This window comes from Nasonia vitripennis, chromosome 1, assembly GCF_009193385.2.
Source record: "Nasonia vitripennis strain AsymCx chromosome 1, Nvit_psr_1.1, whole genome shotgun sequence".
Taxonomy (NCBI): domain Eukaryota; kingdom Metazoa; phylum Arthropoda; class Insecta; order Hymenoptera; family Pteromalidae; genus Nasonia; species Nasonia vitripennis.
Genome location: NC_045757.1, coordinates 25,509,758 through 25,529,843, shown reverse-complemented (window position 1 = coordinate 25,529,843; position 20,086 = coordinate 25,509,758). Strand labels below are relative to the sequence as shown.

General features: G+C 39.6%; 2 protein-coding genes and 1 long non-coding RNA gene across 4 annotated transcripts in view; 1 reads left to right on the top strand and 2 right to left on the bottom strand.

Annotated features, from left to right (window-relative positions):
* Positions 1-20,086, top strand: part of LOC100118106 (RNA-binding protein asd-2) — a 75,824-nt gene that overhangs the window by 49,631 nt on the left and 6,107 nt on the right. For both annotated transcript variants that reach the window (XM_031933576.2, XM_031933575.2), the window contains exons 2-6: positions 11,940-12,100; positions 13,045-13,161; positions 13,502-13,648; positions 15,960-16,227; positions 18,768-19,191. In XM_031933576.2, the coding sequence (XP_031789436.1) occupies positions 11,940-12,100; positions 13,045-13,161; positions 13,502-13,648; positions 15,960-16,227; positions 18,768-19,191 (1,117 nt within the window). The remainder of the gene's footprint in view (positions 1-11,939; positions 12,101-13,044; positions 13,162-13,501; positions 13,649-15,959; positions 16,228-18,767; positions 19,192-20,086) is intronic.
* Positions 4,265-7,278, bottom strand: LOC100678766 (chymotrypsin-2-like). Its single transcript, XM_003426165.4, has 7 exons — positions 6,567-7,278; positions 6,387-6,466; positions 5,915-6,006; positions 5,022-5,160; positions 4,826-4,942; positions 4,593-4,745; positions 4,265-4,506 (listed from the first exon to the last, which is right to left on the bottom strand). The coding sequence occupies exons 1-7, from the start codon at positions 6,613-6,615 to the stop codon at positions 4,345-4,347; spliced, it is 792 nt and encodes a 263-aa protein (XP_003426213.1). The 5' UTR covers positions 6,616-7,278; the 3' UTR covers positions 4,265-4,344.
* Positions 13,255-14,457, bottom strand: LOC116418374. The gene is made up of 2 exons (XR_004228387.1): positions 14,221-14,457; positions 13,255-13,702 (listed from the first exon to the last, which is right to left on the bottom strand). It is a non-coding gene; the product is annotated as an uncharacterized LOC116418374 (long non-coding RNA).

Sequence of the window (20,086 nt, the reverse complement as noted above, 5' to 3'; positions counted from 1 at the left end):
CGTTATACACTTCAATAATCGATATAATTCATTCCAGCATAATGATATTCTCAATATTATTCGATGGGAAAAATTTACATTCATATTATCATTTAACATGTCGCATGTAATTCGAGATACTCGCCGAATTAAAGGATGATAGCATCTATTAGTTTCACCGCGAACTCTTTAACCGCGCAGGTATACCTTATTGAATCGCGAAATTACCAGTCGCACGGAACTAATTCGCGAGCCAGAAGGCTGGAGAAGCTGCAGCTCGGAAAGCAGAGCTCTGTGTAATTGGAAAATGAAGAGATCGCTATGAGTATGTGGTTAAGCTTTAAATATGTAAACTTTGTCCCAGGAGCTTCCGCGGGAAGTCGGGAGAGAAAGTAAAAGATACGCGCACGAGTGGTTGCGCTATATGCAGATAATTATAAGTACCGCTTAATTAAGCGATTTCACACACGTACGAGATTCGTGCGGTAAATGATCGATGCTTAATTCCGATAGAAATTGCTAGCGCGGGACCGTACGAATTCGTTAAAAATTTTAGGATGACTAAATGCTTTCGAGCAACTTATTACTGCGCCAATTTCAGGCTGATTATGAGAGGCAAAAGCAGCAGCTGGTCGTACGATAATTAAAAAAATTTCCCCGAGCGAAAAAATCCTTTATAACTACGTGAATTGTGGAGGCTCTCGCTGTGCGGGAATTTTTTTCCCCAAAAATGATGACAAATCACTGCGGTGGATATTTTATCCGTGAAGCCTTTTTAAATTTATTTCACTCATCGAGCTTAGCTCGATGCATAACTTTGCCGTACCTTTACGCAGCTTTGACTTATTCAATTATCTGCAACAAAAACTGTAAGTCAAATTCATTTCATCAAAAAAATCATTATAACCGCTGGACACCATGCCAAAGAATCGAGAGGATAATTACACAGAGAACCCGATACTCTCAGTCAATGTTTTTCCATTCATGTCAGTCCGCTCTTTATCTCTCGGACTCGTTACACTCACTCGAGGCTAAGTGCGCACGCAACGCAGCAAGGCTTCTTTCGATGAAACTCGATACTCGACGAAACACAAGCATCTCTGAAGAGTAGCGACGGCACTCGATCGCCACCAGACAGCTTTTCCGCTCGTCGATCAAGTAGTAGTAGTGGTCCAGCTGCGATCGGACAGCGAGTGAAAATCGTATGTTTCAGCCTTTGATGTATTATCATTATTTCGAAATTCGATACGGATTATATTATATGTTATGTGAAATTCAGCTTTATCGGCGAGAAAAATTATATTTCTTTTTAGAAGCGAATGATCAATCAATGCCAAAATCCGAAAATCGTTGAATTACGCTGAGCTAATATATTTTAGAGGTAAATTATTATTGTTATATTTGTTTGGATTGCATCGTTATATTACATGTTATGTATGTATATGTATATATAACTCCGTATGTATTGGGCGCACATCATTATGAAGTAGGTATAAGTATAATATATTCTAATAAACTGCAAAACTGCGCGTTACAATACTCGTTGCGTTATCTTTCGAATATCAGTGTACCAGCGCACACCTAATCAGATCCGCTGAAAATTAAAGCTGAGCAAAAGTGCGAGCGAGAGCTCGCCATGTTCGCGTTACACGTATTCGCAATTAATAATATTGCGTTAGCTCGGGCACTTAGAGTGACGGGGAAAGGCCAGAGAGCGTGATGAGAGCCGAAGAGCAGTGGCGAAGAGAACGAGAGATAGCGGAAAGTGGGCAAGTTGCCGCCGCCGCCGCCGTCGCCGAGCGCTTATACTGTACTCAAGGGCAATTAAAGAAACTGATTGAAGTTTCATTATTCTTGATGAGATTTTTCGTTTATTCTGTGATGGCCCTATTTTTCTACAAGTTTCAGGCGAAATACTGTTTCGCAGATTTTATTCGCCCTCGTGTCTTTATAATGTAGAGCTGTTATTAATCATGAATATATTTTGAAATTATTCTTACACATATGGCGACGCATTAAAAATAAGAAATATACCTTTGTTGTGTAAGCTAACTTTGACACAGTAATAATTTGTTACATAATGACTTCGTTCACTGTGACATACTAGAAATCGTATTTCAGTTCATTTTAGCCGGATAATGCATTTTCTGCGTTCACGTATGCAGAGTGGAAGTTGCGCCGATGAGGCAATATTTAACTACCTGCATGCGGGAGTAATTTTGTAGGAAATTGACGCGATTTCAGCCCTAAATTCAAGTATTAAACTTGGAGTATTATTCATTTTTGTATATGATATTTTAAATATGTTCATGAGATATTGAACTTTAATCCATATATGGTGATGTTGAAAACAAGTTCGACTGATACAAATAATTAAAGACTTAATTAGAATAACAGAAGACCAGCTCGATTTCCACTTCCATACTCAATACAGCATCACTCGATACGTGCGTGATACGATCAGATAGCTTTCTGTGTCGAGTTTCGAGTAACAAAACTGAACACTAAATTGACTAACTGTTACATCCACACTCAACCTATTTTCCTAGCCACGGCTGTTTTCCTTACATTGTGTTTTGTTCGCATTGTCTTTCATGATTGAATCATGTTTGTAACTTATATTTATATTTAAATATTTCCAGTAAAAAAAATCGTAAAATAATAAAATTGATTAAGAAAGTTTCCGCGTCGAAAGTAGAATAATTCTGAGGTTGGTATAGAAAATAGCATTATAAAGGACTGTCATAAGAGACGTAATTAAGCCCATCTCACTGTCAACTGAAATACAACTTTTGCGACGCATAACTTCATATGACTCTCATAACGGAGAAACACAAACGCTCACGGTTGCGTTATGTAAAATTAAATGTAAAAGCCTTTAACATAAGTTTTTGACTATCCTCTAACTAAAGAGAACTTTCTCGTGTCTTGGTAACACAGTTATCAAGTCTTGGGATTCACTTTTGTCTCAAGAGTAAACCACCACTACACAACCAAAGTTAAGAGCCTAATATTTAATGCAAAGGCACACATTGTGGTTGCAAATTTATTGATCAGCGGCACGATTTCTGTTAGGACTATGAAGATTTTGACTTTTAGGTTGAAATTCAACTTTTTGTTTGAATTGTAACATCTAAAAAACTTACATATTATACAATAAATGTATATAGTCTAAACAGGATTAGGTATATGTACCTAAAATAAAAGGAATAATATAATGATTAGTCTATATAATTATTTGATTTGTTACTTTTCATACCAATACTTTCGTGCATATAAGTGTATACGAAGCTGTAAGTGATTAAAAAGTATAGGAGAAACAAAGAGAATAATTCAAAAAGCCGAATACCGAAGAAAAAGTGCGGGTATGTGCGTTCAGAACGGGACTACTCATTGACAGATTGATGATGAGTGATTGGCTTTTTCAATACGTTACTTTGCTTTCACTACTTCTGTATGCAGATATATGTGATTGTTTTCAAATAAATAGCGCAAATACTTTTTGATTTAGTTTTTATTTCACGCCTAAAATAATTTATAATAATCGATTTACTAAATTTCATAATAAGTATCATTGATTTATGTTTTTGTATTTTTAAAATTCATTTATTTATTCTTTTTGAAGTATTAGAAAAAAGTATATCAAAAAATTCAAAATACAATTTTTAAAAGATTGGTTATAAGATTAAAAACTTTCGTGTAACGTAGTGCATATTTTTAAAGCGTTTAATAGTTTAAAGCGTTTGTAGATTAAGTAATAAAATTCGCGTGCCTTAATTCTTGTACCAGGCGACCAATCATCAATTAAATGCTTCCTAACAAAGTTCATCACTTTTTTAAGAGAGGATTGTACTGCAAAAAATTCGATTAGTTTATTGCTATCTTTTCGTCTGCTCTTTTCCTGCACAATTTCAAGCGACAATATCGCGTATCTGATTTATCATTTCACTGTAGAACAGAAACGATTAAAATCATCCGTTCCCAGCATCCAACACGATTGATTGAGCGTGTCCTGATACACGACAGATAAATAACGATAAATTGGTCAGAAAAAACTTTTTTCACGGCTAAAAGTGTGGCTAATGGTTATAGAGCACTTTTTTCATACACTGCTAACAAAGTTTAGGTATATAGCAAATCAATACTTTGAAAATGACATGGCCTTGCAAGGAAATATAGATAAATTGTTTAAGATATGTGTTATTATAATCTTTAATTTATATTTAAAATGTAACCTATTATAATATTCAATTTTAAATCTGCATAGTTAAATACAAAATTCCGATATGATTGATAGATTTATTTACATAGGCTTTTCAATAATTAACAAATGATTGTGAAATTAAAACTGCATGTATCAATTCTTTATACAGTTGCATGCGCGACGATCCAATCAATATATTCAGATACTCTGGTATAAACTCCTGGATAGGTGGTACTAGCGCACATGGGGTTAGGTTCCTTGTAAGAGAAGGATACAATACCAACAAGCTTTCTGCCGATGGATAATGGACCACCCGAATCACCCTGAAAAAAGTAAACAAAAAAATTAATCTCACGTCCAGCTACATTAATCGACAATAGCGCGTGTGCTCGCGTATATCAAAACGTACATTGCATTGGCCTCTCCTCACGTTGGAATTATAAGCGCAAATGTTGGTCTTGAGAACCATTTGCCTAACTTCTGCATTTTTCACGCGGCAGAATTCCTGATCGGCGACGTAAATTAGAGCTTTCTGAAGAATTAGGGGAGTGGCCGAAGTAGACTGAAAGAAAATTTGAAATTAAAGTCGCGCACTGTGTTAGTTTATTAAATTTGATTAGCAATTAAACATTGCATTCATACCGATATAAGTCTTCCCCATCCAGTCAAAACTACTGGGGTATTGGTGGGGATTTCTTCATGGGGATATGGGAATTCAACTGGGGCTACAAGTTCGGAGAATTCGAATGGTGGTTTAACCTGAAATGAGAGTTTGAAATTGCTGAACAATTGTTTTCCGATGATTTGAATTACATAAAAGTAGTTTTGTTGATGCTACCTTAATCAGAGCTATGTCGTTGGCAAGATTCTTAGGATTGTACTGCTCGTGAAGTTTGAATTCGATAGCTTGGTGGACGCTATGCGGTTCTTGTTTGTTTATCGTACCTGCAAAAGCGGACACTTCTTCTACTTCTTCTCTGCAAAGATAACATGTATTAATTATAAGTATTATGCAGCATTAGTCGATGGTCAATTTAAAATTAGCATATTTATAATGAAATTTCCTAAATCGTCTTGTCTTGTAAACTTAATCATAATATTATTAATAGGCATGCATGCATAACTATTTTTGCAATACGTCGTCAGCAGATAAGCTGTGAACTAATGCATTATTTTCTCATTTATAATTGGTTAAATGTGCTCAAACATATATGACTTTAGTTTTTTCATTGAAGTTCAATTTTTTTTTTAATTTTATAAAGTGAACTTGAATGGAGTCGAGATGGATGTCGAGAATTTCAATGACACAATACGAGAAAAGAAAAAGATTTAAAACATATGTGGCGAATAATGTTAAATAATTTTCCTAGAGAGCTTAAAATCTTATCGATTATATATCTGTATTAGGCCTTCCCACTGCCGCGCCGCATTTTATCAATGATCCAAGATACACATAAAAACGCAAGATTCATAAAATTTGACTCTCTGTATCACGGTACTTATATAAAAAGGAACAAAATGATATTTATAAACTAATCGTATTATTCATTTTAGTTTGGATACGCAGTTAATTCTATTTAGACTACCTATACATACATTTATTGTATAACATAATAGTATTTATTAGATACGTATTTGAATTCCTTGAAGCTTGCGTCAATCGTATGATCATTATTGCATACGCATGAAATGTACATGGATCAAAAGATAAGGTATGTAATATAAATTTACCCGTAAACACAGTGACCAGCAGTAATAACGTAGTTTGCACTTAAAACAGATCCACCACAATAGTGCTGACGTCCATTCCTTTGTAGAGAAACCTATAAAATACGAGTTCTGCTTTGAATTTTTAAGTCAGTAATTGCTTTATTTATATTGTTCATGAATGTATGTGTTACATTTATTTGACCCATATATTTATCAACTAAAAAAGTGAAATGTAAAAGCTTATCTATTGAATGGAATGTATAGTACTACCTCTATCAGACCCGAATAAAAAACAGTTTGTAACTTTTTGATTGACCTACATTTTCGACTCTTTTTTATAGAATTTTTAAAATTTGTTTTTTTTATGCGGAGAAACTTTACTTTTGAAATATCGGTATATTGAACATATGCACATTTCAATCATTCAGCTCAACAAAAACTACATTATCATAATAAATAATCAGTAAGGACACGAGTTAATGATACAACTTACTTGGAATGGAAATTCGCCAACGTTGGCATCTATTCCATTGACTACCCTTGAGTTAGGTCCAAAATCGCCGATTTCACGACCTGGATTTTGTGAAAACATAAAAAGTTAGTAAAAAATGCGAACTATACCTCACTATTCATTCAAATATTATTCACGAAAAAATTGATAAAAAATATCCACCTTGCGAAACGGCCAAAAGGCCGAGCACACTTAACATCAACGTATACATATTTGATGTTAACGTGAGAAAGAATGACTGCTTAGAATTCAGTCTATAACGCGTTTATATGAATATTCGGCCGGACGAGATTAGATAATATCCAATTACTTTAATTCTCAGCAGATCGATTTGCGATTCGTATCGCTGATACTGTCGAACCGGGATTGGAATTAGTCTATTTATTTTCAAGCGTGCGCCAGTATGCTGATATAACCGATATATTTTTGTTTTTAAATGCCTAGTACTTTGGCTAAGAATAACCGTAATAAAAACAGATAATACTTTTTTAATTTCTCGGTACGGATAACAGCAATGTTCGTATAGCGGAAATGTCATCTCTACAGTGTGATCCAGAAGTACGATAAGACTTTTTAGCTATTTTTTATTGAAACTTTTCTCACATTATATTGTAATCAATTTCACAGTAAGACTAGTCTAAAGTTTCAGTCCAACATTCGCTATCGCTGTGCGACGATCCAAAGCTCATCGAGCTATGCATATACACACACACGCGCGCGCGACTCCACTTATGCGCTTCTATTCCTGCAGGTCTCTCGAAAAAGTTAGACTTGCCTCGGCGACCTTAAAACACAAGGATAGCATCTGCAGGTCGGCACAAACGGCCGCGTAAAACGGGCCATTGTCGCGCGCGCGCTGCGAAATTAGCCGTAGGAGCTGCTCCGTAGTAGAGCTTTCACACTAGCCGGCCTTTTATTTGCCCTCCGTTCGCTGCAAGCGGACCCGAGCTGAGCATCTCTCCCTCTCTTTCTCGCACAATACAGCGCAACAAAGGAGTGACGTGCGAAGCAGAAAGGAGATGGAAAAAAAGCTGGACGCGATGACGACAATGATGAGGCGCGCGGGCACGGGAAGATCCAAAAGAGGCGGTAGATTGAGGGGTGGCTCTCTCTCTCTCTCTCTCTCTCTCTACTAATGACGCGGCTAATTCATTTTTTTTCCTCTCCTTTTAGTCCGTCTCGCGAGCTTTCTTTCTGCTCGATGGGCGGATAATTCCATTCATTTTTGAGCGACGCGCTATGCGCTGCGAGCTTTCCCTCTACCAGACGGCAGACTACGCTTTTCAGCGTCGCTCCGGCGCTCACGCACAAAGGCCGACGACGACCAGAGCTTGTGCTACTGGGATTTAGTGAGAGGGAAAGAACGGCCTGCTGCTGCTGTATTCAGGCTTCTCTGCGCGCACCTCTATTAGGCTGATAGCTAGTCGATCGAGCGTTGCGTCGTATGCGTGTTCGCTGGCTTTTTCTTTGGCTTTAGCTATTTGCTGGTTTGTTTGAGATTAGTTATAGACTAGTAATCTAGCTTTGTTGCGTGGAGTCTAATCACATGTCAGCTTGAAGTGAATCCGTTGTTTCAATTCAAGCTGACATGTGATTGATTAATTGTACAGCTGCACATATAGTATTGGTATAACACAATTTAACTTTAACTTATTGAAGGACACATTTTAGCGATTGTAGGAGTTTTTATAAGTGCGCGGTACATATCAACAATCTTACACGTGCGGGTACATAATGCAGCGCGAATTTCTCGATAATCCGTTTATCAACGAGATTAAAATGATAATCATAAGAGTTACGTAAAAGAGATGCAATCTCTATTGTAATACGCAATTCGAAACCCCTCGAAGGTCGACCACACTCTAAATTAAATCAATAACATTTTTTTTTTTTTTTACATCGCATTTGGAACTCGAAAGTTCATCGCCTCATCTACGCAAGCCTTCCACGCTGCCCTATCTTGTGTCAACCCCACCCAAGATGCACCTCTCCGATCGACACCCACCCGTCCTATTTCTACTCGATCCGCTTTTACGTTGTCCTCCCATCTACGTCTAGGTCTACCTAGAGGTCACGTTACCATCGGCCTGCCCTTCATGACACGCGCTGCCGTACGGTCGTCTCCCATTCTCGCTACGTGCCTTGCCCATCCCAATCTGCGCGATTTTATTATTCTGTTAATATTTGGTGACGCGTACAGATTGTGTAACTCATCATTGTGTAGTCTCCTCCATTCCCCGGTTTCCTCATCTTTCTTCGGCCCGTATATTTTTCGCAAGACTTTATTTTCAAATACCCTAAAACGGTTGTCCGCCTGCTTAGTGAGAGCCCACGTTTCGCACCCGTACAGAACCACCGGCAGTATTATTGTCCTGTATATTCTTATTTTAACGTTTTTAGACAACAGCCTCGACTTAAGTAAATTACTCACGGCGTAGAAGCAAGCATTACCCGAATGGAGTCTCTTATTTATTTCGACATTAATCTCGTTTCTATCATTTATGGTCGTACCCAGATACCTGAATTCGCTAACCTTTTCAAAAGTAAAATTCCCAACTCTGAGATCTTCCTCCCCTCTGCAGATGCCTAGCTTATCCACAATCATGTACTTTGTTTTTGATTCACTCACTTCTAACCCTGTATACTCCACCGCTTTTATAAGGATTTCCGCGTTTCTTGCTACCGTTTCCCTAGAATCCCACAGTATATCCAAATCATCTGCGTAGCCTAGTATCTGCGTTGTTCCATTAAGCGTTGCGCCCATCTGGCTAACCTGCATTTTTCTAACGGCATACTCTAACGTTAAGTTGAACAGCACCGTAGAGAGTCCATCCCCTTGTTTTAAACAATCGCGTATCATGAAGGGTTCTGATACATTACCGCCTACTCGGACCTTTCCCGTGCTTCCGTTCAGACATATTTGAATTAATCTCACGAGTTTTTTCGGTACACCGAGAAGTACTAGAATTTGATACATTTTGCTTCGCTTAATAGAGTCGTACGCTTTTTTAAAATCTATAAATAGTTGGTGTATGGTTTCACAAAATTTCCACTTTTTCTTTAACAACTGTCTTATGGTAAACATTTGATCGCTCGTCGATCTGTTGCGCCGAAATCCGCTCTGATAATCTCCTACTATATCTTCCGCGAATGGAGTGAGTCTAGCTTGTATTACGTTTGACAGAACTTTGTATAATGATAGATTCCTTCCAATTTTCGGGTATTGTTTCATTTTTCCAGATGGCACATACTAGTTTATAGATTTTGAAAGTGAGCTCGACGCCCCCATATTTGAGTAACTCAGCTGGTATAGAGTCATTTCCCGCGGCTTTGTTGTTTTTTAGTTTTTTAATCGCGGCCTCTACTTCTTGGTAGCTCGGTTCCTCCACGTGGGGTTCAGCAGTGTGAATTTCGTCCCCTAATTCATCGCTATTTTCGTGCACGTTTAATAATTTATCGAAATAATTTTTCCACAGCGACAGTAATTCGTTGTCATTTGTTACGAGGTCCCCGTTTTCGTCCTTCATCAATTGCGCTCTACTCCTAAAACCCTTTCTGATGGCGTTAATCCCTCTGTACATTTCGCGGAGGTTATTTTCCTTACTGTTAGTTTCTATTCTCCTAATAAGATTCTTTTGATACTCCCGCTTCTTATTTCTGTAGTTCGCGCTCGTCTGTTTCCTTACGTTAGAATACTCTTCTACGGTCCTATCGCTTCTATTTTGTAAGCTATCTAATTTAGCCTTTTCGCGCCTTTCAAACCAGAGTTCGCACTCTTCGTCAAACCATAGTTTGCTCTTTGGCTTTTTCTTTTTACCCAGTACTTTGTTCGCGGCCTCTTTTACCATTTTTTCGATGTCCCCCCATAAGCTATTCGGTTCGTAATTCCCCTCCGGCGATGTGTTTGCTTCTTCAAGTGCCTGAAACCTGTTATTAATTTCTATCTGGTACCTAATTCGCTCTGTTCTATCTTATATAAGCTTTCTACCTTGTTTGCTCGCTTACTATTTTGATTCGCTACTAGTCTAGCTCTTAATTTGGCTACTACTAGGAAGTGGTCCGAATCGCTATCTGCCCCTCTGTAAGCCCTTACGTCAAGAACATTAGTATGACGTCTTTTTTCAATGAGGAAATGATCAATTTGGTTCTGTGTGGCCCCGTCCGGCGATGTCCACATTGCCTTGTGTATGTTCTTGTGCTTAAAACACGTAGTTTTGATTATAAGATCTTTTGCCGCCGCGAAATTTATGACCCTAATACCATTATCATTGCTGGCTTCGTGCAGGCTTTCCTTATCTATAGTAGGCCTAAACATTTCCTCCCTACCTATTTTAGCATTGAAATCGCCTAATACTATTCTTGTGTCGTAAGACGCGAACTGGTCGATTACCTGCTCTAAAGTTTCGTAATAGAGATCCTTAGATTCTTCTTCTTTGTCCTCCGTAGGACAGTGTGCATTAATAAATACATATCTATACCATTCACCTTCGATAATGATGTACGAGAGCCTATCATTGACGGATTTGAAACTTTTAACCGAATGTATGATGCTTTTGCTTACGAGAAATCCGGTGCCTAGAGTTCCCCCACTCCCGGCCCCATACAGGTACGTGAAGTTACCCGATGCTAGTACTCCGCCATCTGGCCACCGCGATTCCTGTATTGCTACCAAATCTAGATTGTACCTATCAGCTTCCTTTACGAGTTCTTTAAACGCACCTGCTCTGTATAGACTGCGAACATTCCAAGTTCCGACCCTTAAGTCCCTTTTGGTTCTGATTTGATTTTTTTGAGCCATGATGTTATGTTAAACCCGCGCGCTTCGGATCCTGTTCCGATCGCAGGTGAGTCCACCGTTCTAGAGGTGATAACCCCCATACCTCTCTAGAACTAAGTATGAGAGCTTTCCGACTTTGACGAGGACAGTGTCAACTCGTCGTCAGACACACTACGGTTTCATTCTCGCATCCTAACGCCCCCCTGCAAGGCAGCGCGCCTTCGCTGGCATCGTTACCGCGTAAGACCAGGTGACGAATCATTCTACACATCCCCTTTCGGGGCAGTTGTCATCGCTCCCGCATCCTCCTCGGCAGCAGGATTTTGGCCCATTTTTGTAATGTGTGATGAAAGAGATAGATTGAGAGATAAGAGATAATGTGAAGTGTTTTTGTTGTTGTGGTGCTTGCGTAGTGTTTCTAGATGAATGCGTTCGACAGTGTGGGCTCGTCACACCCACGCCTGTTCCTATCGGCTGTCCGCGGCTGCATATTCAATTTATTCGCAGCTAACCTCTTTCTGAGGGGTTGTTCGTCTATCCGCAACCTAAGGACGCGCTGTGTAGTGGTGAGAGGCACCCACCCGTCCGATCTGGACGACAACGCCCAAGACCCGCTTAGGGTAGCGGCATTGTAACAGAAATCAATAACATTACGACGTTAAATTAAAAATTGTACTCGTTAAGAATAAATCATATCAATACTAGCAATCATCGACAACAGTAAAAATTTTTGATTTAATGAAATGCCTTATTTCCAGACTCCAACGGCAGTGGCGGTGGCGGGGGCGGCCGACTGGGTCCACGTGGCAACGGCGGCGGCGGCTACGACGGTAGCGAGCGGCGGATGGTGGACATCACAAGGGACAAACCAATTAAAGTCGCCGTCAGAGTCCAAGTTCCCGTTCGCGATCATCCCAAGGTGAGCGTCGAACACTCGACTTTTCTTCGCAACCAAAACCCTCTCGCTTTGACCTCGCCCTTTGTTTAAACAAAGGAAAACTCGAATAGCCGCTTCTTCCTTTGACCATGAGTAGCTCAAAGTCTCTCTTATTTTCCTTGTTGTTCATCGTTATTGCGATGAGGAAAAGATACGAGCGGTATAGACGGGCAGAGCAGCGTGATTTCGCGCGCCAAACGAGTATAGAAACGTGTGTGTAAGCAATCTTGTACGCGACTGAGGCGGGTGTACGTACAGCCAAGTTTTGAGCATCGGATTGCCGCGAAGTTTCGCGCTAATGAGGGAGGCTGCTAGTAATTCGCGAGTTTTTTTTTAATTATAGGTATAATTATAATTTTTATTAACCTTTTTCCGTCGCAATTTGTTCTGGTTAACGGGGTCGATTTCATGCGCCGTCGCTGTAGTTCGGCTGGGCTTTTTAGGATGATGCTCGCGTGAATTTTTAACTTTCAATCGTGTGAATTCTTCGGCGATCGTGATATTTTTTAATACAGCCTTTTGATTTTTACCTAAAATATAACGGCTAGAGTGCATAACGAGCGAATGATTATTTAGCCAGCAGAAGAGCATTAAGGGTTTGATGTAGCAATAAACGTTGATGTTGGCCATAAAAGATGTCTTTTTAACGATCGTACCTTATGTATTTAATGTTTTGTTCACTACCTTTGGGAATGGAATAACGAGCATCATTTCTCCAAACTCCGAAACTACCAAGACTGTGAAACATTTATTTCATATGTTAAAAGTTCTTCATGTAAACGATATAAGTTTAATCGTAACTTAGGCTGTTTCATAATATTGTACTTTTGTAATAGTCGTCAAAAAATTCTGCAGATGAAGCAGATTACAAAATTATAATCGATCAAAATAAAAAATCATGCCATAAATAAATTTCTGTTCGGTAGTTCAATTTCGTGGGCAAACTTCTAGGACCAAAAGGAAACTCGCTGAAACGATTGCAGGAGGACACGATGTGTAAAATGGCTGTGCTTGGACGAGGATCTATGAAAGATAGACAAAAGGTAGTAATCCTTTCGTACAAAATTATATTCGTCTGCTCATAATTGTAAAATCAGCATTTTTCAACTGAATAATTTGAAACGAATTTCAATGCACATTTTGGGTAGCATTTATTATGTCCATAAATTAATTTTATTCATGTTTCTGTAATAAACGGGCAGATTAATTTGCAAATGATATAGATTATAAAATAGCTTGTAATGTGGTGTAATATTTCAAAATACAAGTACCGAATGTGGTAGTCCGCAGATGAATTTCGAAAACGATAAAGCTCGCGTGCAAGAGGCACTTTGTTCGCGCGCTTCACATGATGTATTGTTATGCGATTTAAATATGCCGCAGGAAGAGGAATTAAGGGTGAGCGGAGATCCGAAGTTTTCACATTTGATGGAGGATCTGCATGTCGAAATTTCCGCTTACGCGACGCCAGCAGAGGCGCACGCTAGGATCGCCTACGCTCTTGCGGAAGTGCGCCGCTTCTTAGTTCCTGTAAGTAAAACTTTCCGTCCTCTTCGAAGCTTTTATCCCCGAACGAGCATAGCGCTGGAAAATTCATGCGTATCGTCATTAATCATTCTATTCGTTTAATACCTGTTTCACAATTCTTAAGAAGATTATAGCACGATTCGGGAGAAGCCTCTTTTTAATTTGCTGTTAAAGTTAAGATATCACACTGCAGGATACTGCCGCAAGTTCACTGGAACTTAGATAAAGATTTTAAATAGAGCTTATCTCTAATTGTGCTATAGCCTTCGTATAAATGTAACGACGATATGAGCGTAATTTAAAAGCCGGTGAATTTTTACTACACTTTTAGCAGCAAGTAATAAAAATCTAATATTGCGAGCAAATACAATCATATCAGGAAATCATCGACATTATAATAAGAATATATAGCAATCTTGTACGATATAATCAGCACACTAACGTATGCTCTGTGGTCGATGCTTCAATTAAATTCAATTATTTGATGTTGTAAAGAGTCTAAAAGAGAATAAAAAAAATCATTGTCCCCTTATAACCGTCTAAACTCGAGCAACTTCCAATCGCGGTCATCGTACCATAAACACCATTTTATCGCATAGCCAGCTCGTCTCTAAAGTCGCCGGCGGTCTTGTTCAAAGCTTATTTGTCAGCAGCGCGGCATATCTGTCTATATACACATCCGCGAAAACCTATATCCAACAAAATCAAAACCCGCTGCTCTCTACACACTCGCGTCGGCCGTCGGGGTAACTCTCTGGAATTCCGCGCGCCGAAACAAACACGCGAGCGATATACAAGTGCTCTCTCTCTCTCTCTCCTCTCTCTCTCTCTCTCTCTCTCTCTCTCTCTCTCTCTCTCTCTCTCTCCTCTCTCTCTCTCTCTCTCTCTCTCTCTCTCTCTCTCTCTCTCTCTCTCTATACGCTTCAGTCTATACACAGTGCGATGTTCGCGAAACTCTCGACAACTACAAGCTTCAGCCTCGTGCATAGTAGCGGCTTCTCCGCATCAAACGCATTTTGTCGGCGTAGAATTACGTTGCAAACTTTTTGGAAATCACAGCGTGATCATCAAATAACGTATAGAATCCAGGAAGATCGCTCGAGGAAGCGGCAGACTGTATTCGGAGCACATCGCGCGTGTTTGCGTTACTTACGCCGGAGATTCCGAGAGGTACATCTCTCGAGCGATTCGCGACACACAGAGAGCCGGAATTCTGGGGAGAGGCCGCAACACTATAGATGCGCTGCCATCATCACAGTAGCGCGAGCATCATGGCAACACCAGACGGGCATATAGGTATACATACACGTATACGTATGCGCATACAGGAGTCAGCTCATGTGCTTTTGATTGCGTTTCTCCCGCTGATGTGGAGTATATCTATCTACCTAATACCTACCGCTGGCGCACCGGCGGGGCTTTACATCGCGTCCTTACATTCCGGGCTCGTTTATGCATACACGCGTATGTAATGTCCTGGTTTACATGACGTGGGCAGAGCTAAGGCGAAATTCTCCGGGGACGTTGCTAATGTGTATATACATACATATACACTGCGAGCTCGCGATTCGCATACAATCGCGAGACTTAATATGTAAATGCCGCGTTATACAGCTTATCTGGCCTTTGTTGCTCCTCGCGATGTATATTATATTATATTAGATTATATTATGTACGTACAAGTACGCACCTTCATCAATGTCCATGCAGTTGTGTTAAGATTAAATAATTCACGGTGTATTTTCGCATAGTCGAATGATATGGTGTGTTTGTCGAAAACAAAGCTCTGCTCTCGGGATAAACGTTTACCTACGTCTACTCTTATACCGAGCGGTGAATTCAAAACGGTATCTTAATCAGAGCCGCGAAAATTCAAACAAACACGCTAAATCTCTTTGGGAAACCTATACGTCATAACGTTCCAAGCCGCTAAGAATGTGCGAGACCAGCTTGATACGAATCGAGATTTATTAAGAACCTCAACATTTTTAATATAATAGGTATAAAATATGAAGGACTCAAAAGCTCATAGTTCAGAGATAGTCTTGGAATATCTTCCGTGAAACTAATTTTTAATCCAAAATATAGAGATACATGTTCTAAATTATATTTCTTTGAATTCGTAATTGTTTTGCACTATTTTTTCGATATTCAAGAAATAATAATTGAACACTGCACAGCGCATTAAAATTTTTTATAACACTTTTTACTTTTTTTTTAAATACTTATACCGAAATTTTTCGGTAGAAACCACCCTACAATTCGTACGATAAGCCAAAACAGCTGATATCTCAATCGCTCGATCTGTCCGCAGGACTACAACGACGACATTCGCCAGGAGCAGATGTGGGAGATGCAGATCCTGAACACACAGGGCCGCGAGGGTGGCGGTGCACCAGCAGTCGAGGCACCTCTCAGCCCGGCATCCAGCCTCGAGGCAGCCAACTCGCCGACAGCCGCTACTACGGCCAACTCGATAGATGGCCAGGATGACGGAGCGACGAGACCGACGCCTTCGCCGCCCCATCCGGCCAGCCTCAAGAGTCAGGGCACTGCCTTGCCCACTGTTACCTCCAACCTCGGTGAGTGTTATTACGGATAATAACTATAGATTAGCTGCTTTGAGGAGATTCCGATCTCGCGGTTATCGTGTATTATAGAAGTACTTGTCGGCTTTGAATTTGGTTACACCTAGAAATGAAACGATCCAATCTTGCTTCTGTCCCATGGCCCATTGTTTGTTGAGAAATACTAAATGCTAATGTTGGAATTTTCAAGCATTCTTTTTGTTTATAATCTGAACTGTAATTAGTCCAAAGTTACAAATCAAAATGTAAAGACCCTGCTTATTAAAGGTTTTAGCTATTTACAAATAGGCTATTCATTCTTGAAAACAAAGCTTCATGGGACAAAACTTATTCTCAAAGTTTCAACCAAAAATAAGTACGCGTTTCCCGAAGGTTGTGGGCTCATCTTGGATCGGTACAGAAATATGATATTAGATGTCATCATACAATTTATAAATACTTAAAATAGGAAGTTTGTTTACGCATAAAAGTGCAACGACTTTTGTCAATGATTAGCAATCATCTTTGAACATTTGAATTCACAATGTTTGTGATGATTGATTCTGAGGAGCGTTAGTGATTCAATGGTAATTATAGTCGGACTCGAGCTAATTAAATTTAATTGAATCCAACCCGGAACTGTTATGGCGTTTGCTCAAGGGCAATAACAGCATATAACAGTGCAATAAGGGAATTATAGTTTTAACGCCATGAAATAACATTTAATGATATAGTAATTCAATATCGCTACTTTACACTCGTTTATTTCGTACTAATTACTCGGTACTCTATTACCGCGCCGAATAAATGACAATTATCTAGTTTAATCTCCTTCGTTACACGCTACTTAGAAATATATATACTCCTCTAAAATGCGTAGGATTCAGTGCTTTACATCAGGCAATAAGCAAAGCTTAGAGTTTTAACTCGAAACTACAAGTCAGTCGTGATTCTAACCACATAATCGGCTTTTATTAACGATGCGCCTTCGAATGAAGTTTCGCCAACCAATGCTATTCTAGCGATATACACTCGCAGTTATGACACAACGAAACTGCTTTAAAGTATCATTTAATTAAGTAACTCTCATATACTTATGCAACATTATTTTCTTCGAATTTTCTTTCTAACACACTAAAGCATTTCCGAAACGAACAAATAAGCCAGATCGCGATCTCAAATATAGATATAGAAGAAAAATTTGGCAGAGCGCAGTTTGATAGCGCCGATCTAAATCGGATCTAAACCGAATGAACCTATACGTGCGCTCTCGAAGCTGCAACGCGCGGCGATGAATGCCGAGCAACGTTAAAACAATACCGCTTTCGGTAGTTCAATCTTGAGGATAATCCCAGCTTCATTCGAACACTCGTGCAAACGGATCTTGTTAGCAAAAGCTCGGCATACAGATGCAACGCGTCAAAGCGCATCCCAGCCTCACAAAACATTATAGGAACACCATAGCTTTACATCGTCATTATAAGGACTAACCAGATTTCCCCGATCGATCTCAGCTACGCCAGCTGCGCGGAGAGCTTCTATCCTCTATACGGCTGTGCGTGCAGAGAACTTGTACAGCTGCACACATACCTGTACATGTACACATTGTGCATAGGTATATAGCTGTGCGAGAGGGAGCGCAAAGACGCGGCCTGGCAACTGTACTCCGGCAATTATTCCACGGAGTCAGTGCCAGTGCCGCAGACCAATTCGCGGCGGAGTTGATTGCAAGTGTCATCGGTGACGAGGATCCCTCGGTCGGCATGCCCAATTATATTGCTCTTTGTGCATCCGTCCCAGTTGTCTCCTCCTGTTTCCCGTCGTCACTGGCTTCGTATTTACCGAAGCATGCGTGCCGACGGCTCTCTCTCTCTCTCTCTCTCGCTCTCTGATGCTGCGTAGGCGTTCGGGAGACACACCTATATTCGCGCATATTCGTTAGCAGCGCAAACTAGAACAGTCCCTACTAGAAAAATTCGACTGCGGGAAGAGGCCGTAATTGGGAAAAGCTCCGCGAAATGCGACAGAACTATAATTATATAATAGTTTTCGTTTGTATCAGTCGTTTAAATGTTTTTAAGGCTTGAAAATTAAAAAAATGTTCTATCCTTTTGCTTGATTAAAATAAGTGGTAGTTTTGCGATCTCATATTTCACAGATTTTCATTAAAACATATATACGCACTTCACCGGGATTTAAAAAGGTTTTTCATATGGCTATAACTTTTTGCAATCAGAGAGGTAGAAAGTGATGGAAAAATATGTATATTAGAAAATTGATATTGGAAACGATATTTCACTTTTTTCATTAATCAAGTTAGCACAGCAGCTGAGCCATGAAACAATATTAAAGCTGATACTATTTTCTTTTATATTTCCATTGGGTATATTCCAATTTTAACGAATTTGTATGAATATTCTTGCATATTGATTCGTCATATAGCTTTCAATAGAAAAAGTTCTGAAATAGTCTGATTTCGGAGTCGTCTCCAAAATCCAGATCCAGTAATGAATACCCCTTAAAAACGCACCTAACCCCAAAACCTGAATTCGCAGGTGGCCGAAAACGACCTCTGCTACCAGGTGCTCGGCCGGCAATGTCGCCCACTAAACGCACTGTGATGTCGCTGCTAGCACGTGCCCGTGCAGCCCAGAACAAAGAGGTCCTGCAGCCGTCGGTGTCCATAATCGGAGCGGCAGCCCAGCCACATCAGCAGCAGGTCCAGGCGGCAGCTGCGGTTGCGGCTTCACCGTTGATTCAGGCGGCGCTGCAATTACCACCTGGTGCGGCTCAGGGGGCAGCGGCGGTGGCCGCCGCAGCGGCAGCTCAACAGCAAGCGCCGACGACTCAACAGCAGGTGACGCAGCTTCAACAGCAACTCGCTGCAGCCCAGACTATGCCACAGCGACAGCCGCTAATCCAGTCGCATACCCAACACCCGGTGCTGGCGCCGGCTATACATGGACTGCTGCATGCCCAGTAAGTATTTTCTCTTTTTTTCATTTGTATTATCATGTACGGTTGAGAGGCTCGAGGGAACAGTTAGTAGATATCTATTTAGCACGTACTCGAATATAAAGAACTTCCCAAATCGTACAATAATTACATTATAGTCCAAAAACATCGCATTGGTTCTCAAAGCAATAAAAGTTTTGAAGCATGAAATTTGAAAAATTAATCGCGTAGAGTACGACGTTAATAGCTAATTATCTCAAATTCATTGTGCATAATGATATGATGCTTGTATATTTGCATGAATATTTTTTCAAATATTCGGCATATATTTTTCTAATATAACATTTCAGTTGATGAATTGAAAATTTAGAAGTAAAAGTTTCATTAAACTGCCTCGAATAGGATCTTCATTTTAAAAGGTGAAACTGATACTCCTTCCTTGAAAGCCCGCTGCCACTGAAACACTTATACGTACGTGCGGTAACTCAATTTATACTAAAGTGGGGAATCACATTAGACGTTAGAAAATTTTAGCTTTTAACATCTGTATTATGCGATATATAGGATTTGATTAGCATAAATTAATTGATTTATGCTAATCGAACATCGTCATTTTACATTATTTTTCATTGAAGTTAATTATGTTGAAGAACTTCATTATAACAAATACTCTCATACTGCAGGTGATACGAAATAAGACATCACTATAATATTAATCGTATTAATCAATTATTAGATATCAATGACAACTAGCTTCAATTACGTTCAATATTACATAATGTGTATTAACATTCAAACCGATCAAATACATGACAATCTTTTAACCGGAGACAAATACACTGATCGTGATTCCCATTTGCATGCAATTTCCATGAAATTTCAAATTGAAATTAGGCATTCGAATTCAGTTTACACGACA

What these genes read in the sequence shown, in the direction of transcription:
- LOC100678766 (XM_003426165.4), bottom strand. Translation starts at nt 6,615, where the DNA reads ATGTATACGTTGATGTTAAGTGTGCTCGGCCTTTTGGCCGTTTCGCAA. An exon ending in GATGGGGAAGACTTATATCG is followed by an intron (nt 4,746 to 4,825) that starts GTATGAATGCAA and finishes ATTTTCTTTCAG; the next exon opens with TCTACTTCGGCCACTCCCCT. An exon ending in TGAGGAGAGGCCAATGCAAT is followed by an intron (nt 4,507 to 4,592) that starts GTACGTTTTGAT and finishes TACTTTTTTCAG; the next exon opens with GGTGATTCGGGTGGTCCATT.